Below are 17964 nucleotides of genomic sequence, written 5' to 3'. Positions count from 1 at the left end.
ATACTATTTGCATATATAGCATGAACATTCATTTCATGACTTTCCATGCTCACAAGCCTAAGATTTGGGGGTGGGGGGGGGAACTCAGAATATCTGCTCCATAAACATTTTGTATTAACTGCAAGATACAAGACTACATAAGATTATAGTTAACAGAAGTGAGGTAATCATGAGCCTTGATTACAGTTCCACAAAAATATTATTTAGCAACTAAATACTCCAGCAACATATTCAGGAAAGACAAGTTAAATATAGACCAATTCCTTAAAATACCATACCACAACCATGAACTTACCTCCACAACTTTCAAACCATATGCATTGTGGGTACTTGCATGGGTGTTCTTAACATATTGTTTTATAATCTTGGCTTCTTCTGAATCTTTATCTACTACCTGTCAGGAAGTTGAGAAAAAAATCACTGTTGTAAATTTAATAATGTAAAAAGAGGAACCTGGGAATGCATTTGGTCATTAAAATGATGTACACAATCTACTCCTGCAATCCTGATTTAGGAAACTTGAATGTTATTTTTTTAAAGCATCATATGAGAAGCTGCTGAAGATTGTACCTGCTTTGCCAATTGTTCTTGCAGGGTGAGACAGCAGAAGAACTTACCAACTGGAGCCTCCAAGGATTCCTTGGGCTAAAAGAAATACTGCCCTGAGGCAGAAGTATTACTAGAGGGATCATTATATTGGTGATAGAGGTGTTAAGGCAGGGGTGTCCAAACTTGGGAACTTTAAGACTTGTGGACTTCAACTCCCAGAATTCCCCAGCCAGCATGGCTGGCTGGGGAATTCTGGGAGTTGAAGTCCACAAGTCTTAAAGTTCCCAAGTTTGGACACCCCTGTGTTAAGGAGATGATTTAACTATGGGGAATACTTACCTGGGAACGAAGACTATAAGAGTAAGAGGCAGGAGGAGATACGATGGGAAGCTGAATATGGGAGAAGGGAGAGTCTTTAAGCTCCCTTCCTTTTACGCTGTTATCTAGCCAAGTCTGGGTGATAGTAAAAGTACAACCTCCAACCTAAAAGTCTTGTTTTGACAAGACAGTTGTTGCAAAACCTCCAAGACTAAATTAAAATGAGTATCTTAAGATAATAATAATGTTCTTATGGCATTTTTAAAATGCATTTAAAAAGAGGGCTTTAATAATCCAGATTTTAAGATTTATCAATGAACTTATACTTTGAAACCTATGAATTTTAAGTAACTTTCAAAAGCGTTTACAGCCATAATTTTAAAGTTATTTGTCCCCTCTTGATTATTTGTCTCTTGGTATTTTGGCAGGGACTTGACACCAATTCTAGTTTTAAAAAACTCAGTTGCTATTTTTACATTAAGGCTGTATGTCTGAGTTACATTGGAAGAGAAGCTCATACTTGATCCTTATTCCTATGAGAAAATGACACTGGGGGACAATCCCTTCTTGAGAATGGCACCTAAACCTTTTTTAGAAGCTCATGAACAACAAAACCCAAAACCTTTGATGAGCTTTTGCTCATTCTTAAGTATCTGTGGTACTGCAGGAACACTTTGAACTCATTAAAATGGCTAATGGCAATTTATTCAATTTGCAAACCTTCTGTTTACATAATTTTGGACCAATTTTGTTAGCAGTATTCTTAAACTGTTGCTATATTTGAAAAGATAACAATGAATTATCTTTACAGAGAACTGAAGAATATTATATATTTATCAATCACATTTATAGATCGAGCATTTCCAAAGGACAATTTCTAATTAACAACCTAATTAGTAAGACCAATATTGGTAATATATATTTTATATGGGTTGATGATACATGTCCATTGTCCCCTGTGAATGAATTTCATATCAAGTTAAAGAAAAGATGGATCAATAATTTGTATGTGGTCAAGTTGAATACCGAAAATGAGTCATTATATTTTTAAAAAATCTGGTCATTCCACCATATACATGTAATTCATGTTATGCATGTATTTCCCTGTTTTGTTTTTCTTGTTTTTATGTTTTAGAGCCTTTTCCTTTTCTTCTACATTAAAAATAACAGAAAAGAAAAATAACCAAATGTATATGAGCTTCTAGACATCAAAACTTTTTTAAATGGTTGAAATTGTTGCAGATGAGAATTTGTCACTGAAGTACCAAAATGTACATCTTATATCTACTCATCTAAATTAACCTAGGAAAGTTGGAAAAATATAGTGTCAAAGGAGGATAACACACATTCCTGCCATTTTTACCTGGATACTGGTTTTGAGCTTCTCGTAGTTCACATCTATTGGATCTTTATCCCCATCCTGACCGCCACTTCTTAGAAGGCTATAAGCGACCTCTATGTCAAGCAGATTATCCAGCATTTCCACTTTAGTCTTGATAAATGAAAGATGCAATTGTTCATAACAATACACAATGCACAATGTTTATTATCTTAAGAGACTGCTTAAGATTCTCCAATTGCTATTTTCCGAAAACGACCGTTGACTTACCTGAACGGTCCTTCTATGTGCGCTGCGAGGAGAATCCAAGCATGGGTTAACTTTGTCCATTAGCCTAGAGACTGAGTTATGAAATTGTTGACCACGTCTCCTCTGACTGGAAGAGTTCAGTTTTGTAAGAAGGCTCAGTCGAACTAAGAGATGTAGATTTTGCTATCAGGTCATAATATAGTAGAAATAGTCCAGAAATGAAACAGTTCGATCCTCAAGACAGGTGTCAAACTCCAAATAGGGCAGACCGGAAATACAAGTCCCGAAGTCCCCTGGACCAGCCGAAGTGAGGGTGGGGTGGATTCTCCTCGCAGCGCACATAGAAGGACCGTTCAGGTAAGTCAACGGTCGTTCTCCTGTGCGCTGCTTGGAGAATCCAAGCATGGGACATGCCAAAGCAATGAAGCTCAAGGGCGGGAGCCTGGCTGGTCAGGGGTCTGAGATGCCGATAGAACCCTCTGAAGGACCCACTGCCCAAATGAGGCCTCAGCCGAGGCAAACACGTCTAACTTATGTCTGACAAAGGGCGACGGTGATGATCAGGTCGCCGCCCTACAAATCTCCTCTACCGAGGCTTGAGTGGCCCAGGCTGCCGAGGTGGCCGCACTGTTGGTGGAATGAGGAGTGATGCACCTGGGTACAGGTCTAGATTGGGTCTTGTAGGCAAGGGTAATGCATGGTTTCAGCCAACGTTCGATAGTGTTGGAGGACACTTTCTGGCCCATGGTTGATGGCTGAAAGGAAACGAATAAGGCTTCCGACCTTCTAAATGAAGCAGTTCGTTTCACATAACGGCGGAGTGCCATGCGAATGTCAAAACAGTGCCATTGTCTCTCCCTCAGGTGCGAAGGTTGCGGACAGAAGTCCGGGAGAATGATCTTCTGCGCCCAGTGAAACCACGAGTTGACCTTGGGGAGGAATGTTGGGTCCAGGCGAAGGATCACCCTGTTTGGGTGGAAAATACAGAGGTCCTCGTGGGACCGACAGGGCTGCCAGCTCCGAGCTGAAGTAATGGCTACAAGGAAAACAGTTTTAAGGGTCAACAATCTGAGACTAACTGGGCGGAGAGGCTCTATGAGCTCTGAGGTGAGAGCCTGTAGTACCACTGTCAGGTCCCATATGGGATAGCGATGGATGACTGGGGGCCTAAGGTTTGAAGCCCCTTTGAGAAAGGACCGTATCCATGAATGTTGAGCCAGGGAGTGTCCGTGACCGCCGACAATGACAGTCGATAGAGCTGCAAGCTGCAACCTGGCGGCGTAGAGTATTGGGAGTAAGTCTTTTATCCATACCCGTCTGTAAAAACTTGAGTACTTGAGGCACTGAAGCCGTGACAGGGTTAATATTGGCTCTGCGGGCCCACCCGCAGAAGGCCCTCCAGGTGGCCTTGTAAATTCTCGTCGTGGACAGACGCCGAGCTGCCTGGATTGTTTTGATGACCTTGATAGAAAACTTTCGTTTCATTAAGATATCCCTCTCAAGTGCCTCACGGCTAATTGTAAAACTTGGGGGCTTGGATGATATAGCGCCCCCTGTGAGAGGGATATTTGATCGTCCTGAATTCTCCAAGGGCGAGATATGGACAGGTTCAGCAGGTCGGCGTACCAAGGACGCCGTGGCCACATTGGGGCGACTAGCAGGACCTCCGCCCATTCCGCCAGTATTTTCCGAATGACATGCGGAATTACTGGGAGTGGCGGAAACGCATAAAGCAGGCCCTGGGGCCCTCTGCTCCCCGTACCTGAAATAAGTGCAGGAGGTGAGTGTTGTGGGTTTGCGTGAAGAGGTGTACTTCTGGGTGGCTGAATCTGCAGGATAGCTCTTGGAACAGGCCTGGGGATAGACGCCACTCTGACTGATCCACCATTTCCCTGATCAGCCAGTCTTGCTTAGACATTCGCAGTCCCCGAGATATGCTCCACCTGTATTGATAGGAGATATCTCTCCGCCCAACAGTGGAGTCTTTCCGCTTCCAACATCAGTGACTTGGATCGTGTGCCTCCCTGGCGGTTGACATGCACCTTGGAGGCCACGTTGGTGAGGACCAGCACATGACTGGCCCTGACCAAGTCCTGAAAGTCAAGAAGTGCCAACCGGATGGCGCGCAGCTCCAGCCAGTTGATGATATTTCTGAGCTCCTGCGGATTCCAATGCCCCTGGGCTACCGGGCCGAGTGAGTGTGCCCCCATCCGTACAGACTCGCATTGGTCGTTACCACAATCCGGTCCGGCTCCTTGAAGAGGGACCGCTGGCTCAGATTGAAGGTCTTCCACCAGTGGAGTGATGGAGGGGACGAGCATGGAAACGCGACCAGGGGACAATGTCTATGCACAAAATCATTTTTCCCAGAAGCTGGGAAAGCACAGCTAGGGGTATTAGTTTCGGACTTCGAATGTGACTCACTAGCGACAGTATGCTGCTACATTGCTCCGGAGATAATGCCACCTCGCATGTGACAGAATCTATTAGAGTCCTGAGATGGAGAAGCCTCGTCGTTGGCTGAAGGTGGCTTTTTGGAAAATTCAGCACAAACCCGTGGCGCTGCAGAGTGTCGATAGTCATTTGAAGATCTCGAACTGCCTGGGAGCTCGATGAGGAGAGAATCAAGAGGTCATCGAGGTAACAATTTACTCTGACTGGTAGGGAGTGCAGATATGCGGCTATCGCTGCCAATAGTTTGATAAAGGTTCGCGGGGCTGATGAGAGGCCGAATGGCAGGGCCTTGTATTGAAAATGGCGGCCCGCAAAGTGGAACCTCAGGAATTTCCTGTGTGTTGCGTGTATGGGCAGATGTAGATAGGCTTCTTTTATGTCAATTGATGTCATCAGGTCGCCTGGTCTGATGCAGGTCAGTATGCTCTTGAGGGACTGCATCTTGAATCTTTGGTATTTGATGTACAGATTCAGTCTCTTTAAATCTAGAATGGCTCTCTATTCTCCCGAGGACTTGGGAACTAGGAACAAGATCGAGTAGAATCCTAGCCTTTCCTATCCCTGGGGCACTGGTTCTATGGCGTCGATGGATAACAGGTGTTGGATCTCCTTTCACCTGACACCTGGGGACGGGGCACTTGATGAAATGTCTCGGGGGAATAGAAACTCTAGCGTGAGGCCTAGCCTCACGGTCTGCACAACCCAAGCGTCTGAGGTGGTTTCTGCCCATTGGCTTGCGAAGGCTGACAATCGCTCGCCAATAGGCCCATCCCTTTGGGAGTCACCTATACTGGCGAAAGGACCGCTTGTTGGCACCATGAAATGGCCGCCGGGCCTGTGACTGCTGCTGATTTTGTTGTCTATTTCTGTCCCGGGCCCCCGACCGGTCCTGAGCCCGGTCCTGCCCCTATGTGTATGGCCAATTATACTGAGGAACATAGGATGCTGTTGTGAATCCAGAATCTGTGGCCCGAAAGGGCTCCTTCCTGAAGTAAGGCTGGTGTCTCCTATCCGAATGCCTGTTGGTGGATGGGAGTACCTTGCGTTTATCTCTTGTTTCTATCAAGATGCGGTCCAAGGCGGTCCCAAACAAGGCGCCGCCCTTGAATGGGGTCAAAGCTAGGCTCCATTTAGATTTTATATCCGCCTGCCAATGGCGGAGCCTTAGGAGGCGGCGGGAGGTGACATTGGACGCTATAGCCCAAGACGCGAATTTAGTTGCGCTAAGAGTAGTATCAGAGCAATATTCCAAAGCTGCGACCAGTTTGTTAGTATCTTGGTGCAGTCGCATATCCTCTGGAGCAACTCTGGCTTGGAGCTGTTTCAGCCATACCAAGGATGTTCGATTGAAAAAGGAAGCCGCAGCCCCGGAACGTAAGGCCCAGGCGGTAGCCTGGTGTGTCTTGCGAATCATCAATTTGTATTCCAACCTGTATTCCTGCCAGTCTGGGTGGGGAGGCCGGTGGAGAGGCCTGCAAGGTGAGGGCAGGTGGTGACCTGCTGGAAGTGGAAATGGCCAGAGGCCTAGTTCCCCTCTTGTTATTATCGTTGCACCTTGCGGCCTTATCTGATCCTGCAGGAGGTCCAGGTGACAGTCCTCCAAACCCTATTGCTGGCCCTGGACTGAATGGAAGGCAATGAGGGGGAGGTTTCTGCCCCTGAGTTGTTCCCAGTCGCCAAGTGATCAGCCATCATTAGACTAGGAACTCACTCAGAATAATCAGCCGAGCTGAGAAAACGAAGGTTTGTTCAACAATCGGGCTTCGCAAAGGAGAGCATAGGCCAAAGACACATGAGCCGCTGCTGTACCGAACAAATCCTCGTGCGCAATGGCGGTCAGCGTCAGGCTGCCATTAGTACCACCCTCGGGTGATCTGACGTCATTGGGCTGGGCGCGAACAGATCAGCCGCCCTTTAGTCCTTTCGCAGCGGGGCGGATTTTTACAAAGGCCTCCAAAATGGCCGCATTTGCGATTTTGACGAGGGCAACGGCCGTCTCAAAGTTCTTTTCCTTACGGCGGCCGCAGCCGCTGCAATAACCACTGCTCTGTGAGCAGGACAGCGATTGTGCTACCTCTAGCGAAGCGGGCCTGCCAGGGAAGCCAAACTTGCCCAACAGTGAGGCTCAGCAGCAAAGTGAATTTAAAGCGGTAGGGACTGATCTCGCTTAATCAGCGGATGGCGCCCAGCGTGGCCGATGCGAGAGTGGCGAACCAGCTCTTCATTCTCTATCGGTAGGGGATGAGGTCAACCGCTACCCGTTTTGGCCGAGCTTGTCTTCAGGGGCACCAGAATTGTGCCGGGAAAACAAACGGCCCAGCAAGGTAGTCCGTCAGAACGCAGCTGCCTGCCCTCCAATTTAGTAGTCACCTAGAGTAGAGGAAAAAACCTACAAGGGAAAATACTTAATTGAAAGAGTTAATTTGTCTATTATCCTAGAGAGAAAAATTATATGTCTCTTCAGGCTCGACTGAGTTAAAAAACTGAAGTCTTCCAGTCAGAGAAGGCATGGTCAACAATTTCATAACTCAGTCTCTAGGCTAATGTAAAAGTTAACCCATGCTTGGATTCTCCAAGCAGCGCACAGAAGTAGCAAGTTGCCTTTTCTGATACAAATGAAAATTCCCCTATTTTTTGTCTTACATTTTATGTAAGGAACCAAAGGATGATGGATTTAATTCCTTTAAATACCCCCAATACCACCTCCTTTCAAGTATGAATCACTCCTGTAATATAGTATTTAATTAAACTGAAAATGATTGGCCACAAGTTTACCTAATAAACATTATAGGTGAGGCATATCCTGAACTTGAACCTCCTGCCCATGTCCAACACTGTATTAACCATTCAAAGTAGATTAGAAAGTTGACTGTTGGGCTGACATAACTGTCTTAAAATTACATCTATTAAAATATGATTTATATTATTTCTGTGTTCAAGTATGAGAGTTAAATGTAGAGTACCTTAATGTAGTCAAGGTTGTTTAGAAGTGGAGGCTTCTTCATTCCAAAGTCATGGGGAATGAGTGTGTAGAAGCGATTGGAGAGATCTAATATCTGTGAATCGGTGCCACCATCAGAAACTGCCTACATGAAGAGAAAAAGAAATAAAACTAAGAATCTTCGGCAGCAACAAATGCATGTATTTGAGTTACTTCCCTCAGTAAAAAGTTAGTTTAAACAAACTTTACTTAAGGAAGCATTTTGAAATATTTGTCTAACTTTTCCCAGTATGATGCCTTCCCAATCATCATCAGTAACAAAGCGACTGAAATATGACATCATGGAATGGCAGGAAGTGAGAATCCAGGATGTTAAATGTTAAGCAAAAGCAAACATTGCATATGCTATTTTTCCACATTCAGTTCAGGAAGGACTGGTCTACATGTAATTTCATGACTGAGATTTCTCCTTCCTTCCTTCCCATCCATCCATCCATCCATTTTCTATATCTGCTGGATGGCTTTCAATTCTAAAATTATAAAACAACTGAAATAATTTAAAAACAATAAAAACATCCACAAAATAAGTACAAAACAGCAGCTGTGATGATTAATCACTAATAGTAAAGCCAAGTAAAGCAGCCCTTAATGTATTCCAAAGCCCAGGTCCACTTACATATCCAATAGGTTTGGGACATTCTAATGTCTGGGAGGAGAATATTTCATAAGGCACTGGCTATAGCAGTTAAAGCCTGCCCTATAGTTCCTGCCAGTTGACACTCTTTGACTGACGGGATCTGCAGCATGGACAATCTGCTGGATCAAATTGGGATGGCTAGAAACTCTTGGAAAAAGACGGCCGCTCAGGTAATCAGTAAGGCTTTAAGGTGACAAGCAACACCTTTAAATTTTTCTATATTAGAAAATGCTGCAAGAAAAGGCCACTTAACTGTGGTTCCGAATTGCACATTCTCTTTGACCCGTTTGCTCAGAAGGGGCAAAATTTTGTCTAGTTTTTCGGAATGGATAGATATATGTATTTTAAAACCCTGTTGACATCACCCTAACAAGTGTTCTTATACTAAGATTTAATTTTATATTGATGTGATCTCCTCTCATATATTATCACTTATCTTTCTTCTAGTATAGTTACTTTAGTTGTGGGATTGGTATTAGATTCTCTCTCTTATTTAATCAGAGCACAGGTTTATATGAATAATTAAAATACTATTGAATAATTTAAAATGTAGAGATTGAACAGTTTTATCAGTACATCAATAAAACTCTTCCTGAGCATTATTATTATTTTTCCTAAACCTTTGTTTTAATTATCCTGCTTCTCTCCTTTTCCTTTTTCCTTGTCCAATTCTCTCTTATTTAGCTTGCTAGTTGTGTATCTTTTAAAGACATGCCCATATGGTCCTGTACTTTTTTTCCACTAAAACAAAAAACTACCAATTTCATTAAAGGGATTGTAGAAAAAGGCTGCCAAAATGATTAACAGTTTAGAGCGGTTCTTGTATAAGGAAGGACTGAACAGTTGAGATCTAAAATCAGGCATATTAAGGACAGAGGAATGATCCCCCCCCCCCCATTTTATATGTTAAAATCTAGATCATGCACTGAAAACAGATGTGAAGAGACTCAGAAGTGACAAAAGCCACCAAGAGTCATTTGGTTGAAATGGACAGCTACAGAATTTGAATGAATGAATAGAATACTTCTTTACAAAATGCGTAGTTAAATTCAGGAGTTTGTTGCTACCAAGTAGCAAGGATTGTCAATTAGGAAACTTTAAAAGGGAGCTACCTACATTTGTTGATAGTTACTATTCTTGAAGATTTCAAACTACTTCTGGAATCAAAGGAATATTGCTTTAAATAGCTGGAAAATGATTTTTTCTTTTTACTTACCTGCTGGACTTCATTCAGAATGGAGTATGCACTCTGAATCTGCCTCTCACTTAACTTCCCCAAAGGCATCTTCTGGAGATCAATCTAAGAAGGAAATAAATGGTTCCAATTAAAGTAGAATTTTATTATGGGAAAACAATGGAAAACTGGCTGCAAAAGAAGATATACAAGAAATAGCAAAAAAAATATTAACCCAAAGAATAGAAATACAAAGAGAATGTAAGATGCTACTTTATTCTAGTCAATCAATTTGTTTGAAAGGATTTAGCTTAATATACCTGTTATTTTTTGGTCTGCCCAATTAAATACAGTTAAGTACTATAAAAGATTTTTAAAATAGAGATAAATGATCTATACACACCTATTTCCAGATTATGTCTTCACATTTTGGGAAACAGGTTAAAAAATATACATTAAGACACAACTTTTTTCTGCCAAAGAAAAATCACCATGACATTCTTGAAAGATAAAGAATACCTGTTCCCGTCAAACTGCATTCTTGCCATTATCATTCTGAGAATATCAAACTAATAACACCAAGTAGTTAAGCATAGAATGAATAATAACCTCAAACTCCACCATGGCTTTCTTCATACTTTCTACATCGAAAATCATCTTAATCAGATCTTGGACAGCTTTAGGAAGCTTTGACTTGGTTCCTGCACTCACTGTCAGTTTCTTGACTGCTTCTTCATCCTATTGGTAGAGGGTTGGGAGTTGAATGGGACAAACTTGTGTTAAAGCAACATACATGCACAAATTAAGCTACTTAATTAAGCTTCTTTAGCTAAGAACAGAGAATACACGAAGTTCTCAATTGATCTTCGAAAGTTATTGCTACCCACACTTACTAGAATTTTCAGAAAATCTGGACATTTTATATCCACAGCTGCAAGGAAACAATAAATTGGGCACAAGGTTGTTTGCGTCCCCCTCCTTTTGTCCTCAAAGAAATAAATTGATTTCTAACTGTAGAGATTCCAGTACTTAGAAAATACCAGCTCTGATCAATTGGGATGATAATGTGGCATTGTCCATTAGCTAGTCCTTTGCTGCTGTTTGAGAGGATCTAGTTCAAAGATAGGCAATCTGTCATGGTGTCAGTTTTGGATGACTTTAAGCAATGCCAGCTAGCATGGCCAAGAGGATTGAAGGAATGACAATTTAAAAATATCTGAAGGACCTAGATGACAGAACATTTTTGCTTTTAAAAACAAGTGAAGGTTATAATCTGAGGACCAATCTTTTAACAAAGTACTGATACAGCTCTTCAGCAAATGCACATTACAAGGTTACGAAAAGTAAGATTAAACACTACATAAGGTTGTCATGCATTCATTCCCCTTATCAAATGTTATAGAATCCACAAAGTCACATGTTTTGGATGAAAGGCGGTGCCTCTTTAGAGGTAAACTCTTTCATATGCATAAATTGAGGCTAGTAAGCAAGGGGTTATGAGTTCAAGTCCTGCCTTAGCCATGAAGCCAAGCTGGGTGACCTTGGGCCAGTCTCTCTTAGCTCACCTCACCAGGTTGTTGTTGTGGGGAAAATAGAAGGAAGGTGCATTAGATATTCCACCTCGAATTATTTGTGAAAATAACAAAGGCAGGATATATGATATTTGGAACATAGAATAATAGGGTTGGAAGGACCTTGGAAGTCTTCCAGTGTCTCCCTCCCAGGATACCTTATCCTACTCTAGGCAAAGGGCTGCCCAGGCTTTTCTTGAAAATGTCCAATGCTAGAACACCCATAACGTCTGGAGGTAAGCCGTTCCACTGATTAATGGTTCTCAGTCAGGAGTTACTTAATTTACTTAAGTAACGTCTGCTACACGATGTTGCAGTAAATTTAAGCTAAGTTGGTCTCAGTCAAACTATGTTTTGATTTCACACCAACCCTAAATATAACCCTATAACATACAAATGAATCAATGAATGAATGGAGCTAGCAAGTGTTTACTATAGCGAAGTCTTTGCCTCACACTAAAGTTTTTTCCTGGTTACTCCAAAGCATGTTGTTATATGTAATCTTGACAAAGCAGAGCATCTTTTTGAAAAGGATCACATTACCTGCCCATAGTCTATCTCCAAAGGGTAGAATTTTTTAGGATATTTGGTGAAGTTTTTGGAATGCCAGGAATTGCCTGTTTTCTCTTCATACAGATCTAGGAAATGGTCAATGGCTTCTTCTTTAGAAGGCATCTTCTCTAGCTTGTTACTTCCAATTGATGTGCCAACACGACCCCATGAGCGAAAAACCCAGTACCTAAAGACAAAAGTAAATGAAAGAAAAATATGAAATGATCTAGCAAGCTGTTCTGAAAGGAAGAGATAAAGCCTAGCTCTTTGCAGTACACATAACTGTATTCCTTATTACAGAAATTGATAATAAAAATGCAAAACAGAGAGAAGGATGACTGTATCATAGAACAATCTCCTGTGCTGCATTTAGTAACAGTATGCTTAGGAAACAAGGATAAGTGGTAGGAAAGCTTTGCCTAAATGCTAATTCAAAGTTAATCTACGAAGAAGGGATTTATATAAACAGGGAACACTCCCGCAGGACATTAACTAATTTAGCATCATTTAAACATTGATTCGTGTTTACACATATTCAGTAGGTTGAGCATAAGCAAATCTGAGTTTAAAAAATACAGCTGCATCATATATATATAACAAAATATTACTGTGTTTCCCCGAAAATACGACATGTCCTGAAACTAAGGCCATGCCAGATTTTCGCGGTGGGCAAAAATATAAACCTTCCCCCTAAAATAAGCCCTAGTGAAGGGGTGGGTTTAGCCAGAACAGGGGGCAGCCCTTCCCTTACCTGGTCACCTCAGGGCTTCTTGGCCCCTTAGTCGGAACAGTTGGGCCGCTCTGTTCACAAAACAGCTGATTCGCGGGTGCCGTTCAGGCCTCTACCTACAGCAAAATGCTGATCGCTTTTGCAGCCAATTGCTGCTGCAAAAGAAGCCGGAGCCCAAGCAACACAACCCAAATGCCTCATGTCCTCCTTGCCTAATGGTGACAGTCACAGCTCGCAATTCCGTCCACGGAACAGGAAAAGAAGGCATTAAAATCCATACTCTTGGGACATCGGAAGAAGCCCTGCGAGGAGACGCTGCTGCCGAAGTGCAGGAACTCCCCCCACCTGCAAATCGTCCTTTCAAAGAGGAGTTTCACCAGGATGAAGGTGACACAAACGCCGCCTTCAGCCACCTCTTCATCCTGGTGAAACTCCTCTTTGAAAGGACGATCTGCAGGTTTTGGGGGGGGGGGGGAGATTTCCTGCACTTCGGCAGCAGCGTCTCCTCACAGGGCTTCTTCTGACGTCCCAAGAGTATGGATTTTAATGCCTACAGGAGGTAGGAGCTTCTCACCTGCATATTTACATTGAAGGCTCGAAATGGGGCCTTTTTGCGAATGGCTTGAAAATGGGGAGGGAGATGTTCCTGCCTCTCCCCGTTCTGAAGGTCAGTACAGACTGAGAACAGGATACGTAAGAGACGAAATCCCCCCTCCCCATTTTCAAGAGGTTTGAAAAACGCCACATTCCAAGCCTTCACATTATCCAGGATTGCAGGATTGAAGGCATGCGGGAGGGAAGATTTTGTCTCTTATCCTGTGACCTTCAGAACAGGGGGAAAGGCAGGAATATCCCCCTCCATATTTTCAAACGGTTTGCAAAAACGTTCCATTTCGAGCCTTCAGCATATTGCAGGATTGAAGGCTCGGAATGAGGCATTTTTGCGAACGACTTGAAAATGGGGAGGGGAGATTTTCCTTCCTCTTACCCTGTTCTGAAACTCAGCACATAGGATAAGAGGCAAAATTCCCTCCCCCACTCCTTTTCCTGGCAATCGTTCTTTCCTTGGGATCTCAGCGCAGACGCACATCCCCCAAATGCTCTATCCGAAGCCGCCTCTGCGTCTGTGCAGAGCTCCCAAGGAAAGGATGGTGTGTGGGTGTGTGTGAGAGAGATCCCTACCCCCCCCCCCCCGCAAGGCAGCCACATCCCTCCACTAACCTTTCCTGCTCCATTCTCCACTGCCAAGTGCAGGGCAAGAAAAGTAGTTTGTTAGTTTACTTCCAACTTCGCGAGATCTTTTATTTATTTATTTTTGCGAGAACTTGGAAGGTACTTTCTGGTATTTTTTTTAACCCTAGGCACACAGTCTACTTTTCTTGTCCTGCATGTGCAACAGAGAATGGAGCTGGAAAGCAAGTTAGTGAAGGATGTGGCTGCCTTGGAGGGGGAGGGTGTGTGTGTGTGTGTTCGTTCATTCTGCCAGGAAGAGCTCCCCCCTCCCGCGAGGCCAGAGCAGCACAGTCAGCTGTTCGCGGCCAGCAAGCAGGACAGGCGAAGTCCAGGATGCAAGGAGAACTTGGGTCATTGTGGCCGCAGGCAAGCAGATGGTGGGACGGAGAGGGTGGAGCTGGTGGGCTTGCTGCTTCCTGCACCTGAAAAATAATAAGCCCTCTCCCTCTAATAAGCCCAAGGCCATATTTCGTGGGTCAAAAAAATATAAGACCCTGTCGTATTTTCGGAGAAACATGGTACCTTTTTTATAGGACAAAAATTGCTTGCAAGAATATAAGTGTGAACCTACTCTAATGCAGCTGGAAATAAATATGCAATTGTACTGAGATTTGGACAGCATCTACTAGGTGAAAATGAGTGTAGTCCAATGGATCACGTTGCTGAGAAGCATATCTACCCTTGGGGGGACCATGGTCATGATTACTGACAAGAGTAAATATAGAAGAAGTAAACAGACATGGAATTTCTGCTGTACTGGATCTCTCTTGATGGCTTTTATGCCATCAACTACAATAACTGTTGATACTAGATACTAGGCTGGTATTAAACTAGATAGTTAAAAGTTGCCTACTTCTCTGCAACTAAGTTCTTTTATCAGACTATTATAAAAAATAGAAAACTTAACATCCTTTTCCTGTAATGGCCAGAATGAAGTGAACAGTTTATGATCCTTGACACATCCTTAGCCAGGATGCAGTCAGGATAAGGATATCTGATTACAGAGAAGTGGATCTTCTAGTCCAGGGGTGTCAAACTGGTGGCCCGCGTGCCGAGTGCATCACACACAGGCCACACCCATCCCAGCTCCCTGAAGGGAAAAACAGCACAAGTTTGACACCCGTGTTCTAGCCGAAAAAGCCCATTTAAGGTCAGGCTGTTTACTAATAAGATACCTATCATCTAGAATTGGCAGCAACCATTAGTAGTTCCCCAGTTAGTGAGCTCAAACACCAATAAGAGTCCCCAAAGAGCAGAAAATGTCTTGCCTGTTTACTCAGAAATTTGTCTGCTAAATCAAAGTGAGGCTTGGTCCCATGTGTACATGCAAAAGATTATGGCATTATTTGAATGATGAAAATTAAATGCTCTACAAGACTGATAACTTGTCATTTAAAAATCCTCAGCTGAATGAATGAATTCACAGTAATAATTAAGAAACTCTTTTGGGATGGCTGATTATGTCATGAGAAACCCTTGACTATCTTTGCTTTTACTATAAATCCCTAATATTTATCCACCCACCCACCCCAAATTAGATAAACTTGGGAAACACTTCTAAAGTAATAGTATTGCATGCTTTTTCACTTGTGGGGAGAGTTAACTTTGGAATTCCACGTGAGGGATGAACGGGAGGCAAAATCAATAAATAAAATAAAGCTGCATTTAGCTTCCCTCTGCTTGTTTCTCATCTATAGTTGTGTAAACATGTTATGGATAAAACTGCTGTATATATTTGTATTGTACTTCATGAAGTTCTAGGCTCTATATAATTGAGTTTTAACTAAGGCTAAATTAAAAAACAAACAGAACTAAGTTCAACTGAAGTCATTCCCAGAAAACTGCAACTGAAGATTGGTTTTATGTAGGGGTACAAATAGTTTTGGTTTTGGATTCTTATCACCTGTTTAAGAGCAAGAGCGAGAATCAAACAATTCTTATGAAAAATAAACGCAACAATATCAGCTTTTATTACCCAAGCCACACTAAGGACATATTTGCAATGTGCTTACTGTTTAGAAAAGGAGAACTCTCACCTGGTCTCTCTATCATCCTCCAGCATCTGAAGTTTGTAATAAGAATTTGTTCCTTGGACAATATCAACTAGACCCAAAGTGGCACTGAATATTTTCCCACTTTTTTCAAAAACATGTGCAGAATCTTCCAGACCTATTTATATAAAACAAATGTTAATTCTTCCTATTCTGAAACATTTTTTTATTTATTTTATTAAATTGAGCATAAAACTGGAAAAGTTGGAGTTTTGATTTCTTATCCACAAAGATGATTCAAAGGAGAATTGTAACCACATAACTGATTTATGGCAAATCATGTTGCTTCTTTCAGGCTTCTAGTACTGGTTGCCAAAATCACAATTTATTTTACCAAGCATCCATACTCAGAAAGTCCTATCCTGAATAACTAATATACTGTATGAAAGACTTCTTCCAGTTCCCAGAGTGCCAACTTCCTTGTTTTGTGCTAGGAAACATCACATAAAAGATGCTAGGTCAAGGGAATCCAAATTTTGGAACTTTAAAACTTGTGAACTTCAACTCCCAGAATTCCCCAGCCAGGCTGGCTGGGGAATTCTGGGAGTTGAAGTCCACAAGTCTTAAAGTTCCCAAGTTTAGACATACCTGTGCTAGGTAAAAAACCCAAAGTCTTACTATTGTTGTTTATCTGATCATAAAGTATAATAACACATACATAGGATAAATAGGGGTATCAATAGGACAGAGGCATTCATATCATCCATGCATTAGAAAAACTAGAAAAGCAGACTCAGTAAAAGAAAGCAAGGATATAAGAACATTCCCTGGCTGCCCAACTTACTGATATGGGAAAAGGGAGGTAGAATTATTTTTATGAAAATAAAAATACCTGAGTCAGGATCGACAGCAGCCCCTCCTTTAACTGTCAACTTCATTTTCTTCTCAGACTTACTTGCTCCTAGATAATGACGGGAAACAAAGTAGTAATTGCTTTTTCTCTGGGTAGAAAGAAATCATCCATCAATTTTAAAAGTATAATTAGGTGATTATAAAAACGCCCCTTACATTTTGCAGGAACTAATGCAAACTGATCATTTGCTGAGTTACTCTGTCAATTGTGAGGCAATCTCTATGTTTCTAATAACTTGGTAAATAATGTTATTTAGCATTTGAACAATATGTTTAAATTGCCTTTTGGATTATTTTTAAGCTTTGTAGGACTTTAATACTTTTAAGAGTTTTTTTTACTGAATATTTTTTGTTTTAAGTTATTTTAACATTGTTTTAATTTTTACATGATTATATTTGCCTTTGGGGATATTTTAACCAATGAAAAAGCAGAACAATATGTAGAAGTAAAAACAGTAACAACGATTCTCAATAAAACGTGTAAAGTTAATTGTAATCCCTCCCAGTTCAGACTACAGTTTAGAATATTAGAATTAAACACAGTGCAGATTATAAATCTTATAAATCAAAAGAACCATTTGGGTTTTGTTTAATCCCTGCTAAATCCAATCACCTACCTTGCCCTCAGATAATTCTTTTGCAGCAATTTTTAGAGCCTAGCCCTTAGAATCCAAACAGTTAGGTACCTAAAAATCTTATTTGAGACAGAGAAGGCATATTTCTTGCATACATGTGGTTTTGTCAATGGCGTCTTTATGTTTTCCAGAGATTACAAGGGAAGAATTCTAAAAAACGTAGGTTCTTCAACTAAATACTAAAAATAGAACTATGGGCTTCTGTTTGTAACAAAATAAGAATACAACAATTGTTTACAGACAATCCTATTTAATGACAGCGATTGGGATTAAAATTCCTATCACTAAGCAATGTGCAAAGTTATGTGATCATTTCACTTAGCAATGGCAATTCTGGCAGTCCCAACTGATGTTGTTAAGTGAAGATCTCACACAACTGAGACCCCTGGCTTCCTGCCGACTTCCTCATTGACTTTGCTTGTGGAAAGCAGTCAGGGAAGGTAGCAAAACATGATCATGTGACTGCAGGGGATGGATAGAAATGTTCAACGCTGTCATAAATTTAAACCATCCCTGAACAAGCAGTTATTAATCAAGGACCACCTTATTTGGAAATGAAGGAAACAAAAAATGAGGATTCAGATATTTCCTCGAATTTGGAAAATGGATCTCATATTTT

General features: G+C 41.8%; 1 protein-coding gene across 1 annotated transcript in view; it reads right to left on the bottom strand.

The window, feature by feature from the left end:
* Positions 1-17964, bottom strand: part of PARP1 (poly(ADP-ribose) polymerase 1) — a 46681-nt gene that overhangs the window by 8407 nt on the left and 20310 nt on the right. Inside the window, exons 11-18 of the mRNA XM_081944219.1 lie at positions 16691-16759; positions 15844-15976; positions 11836-12031; positions 10331-10459; positions 9764-9847; positions 7873-7995; positions 2231-2359; positions 296-394 (exon numbers count right to left, since the gene is read on the bottom strand). Coding sequence (XP_081800345.1) covers positions 296-394; positions 2231-2359; positions 7873-7995; positions 9764-9847; positions 10331-10459; positions 11836-12031; positions 15844-15976; positions 16691-16759 — 962 coding nt within the window. The remainder of the gene's footprint in view (positions 1-295; positions 395-2230; positions 2360-7872; positions 7996-9763; positions 9848-10330; positions 10460-11835; positions 12032-15843; positions 15977-16690; positions 16760-17964) is intronic.

Source organism: Natrix helvetica, assembly GCF_964273705.1.
Source record: "Natrix helvetica genome assembly, chromosome: 2".
NCBI lineage: Eukaryota > Metazoa > Chordata > Lepidosauria > Squamata > Natricidae > Natrix > Natrix helvetica.
The sequence above is the reverse complement of the archived record's forward strand: the minus strand, read 5'-3'. Positions and strand labels throughout refer to the sequence as shown.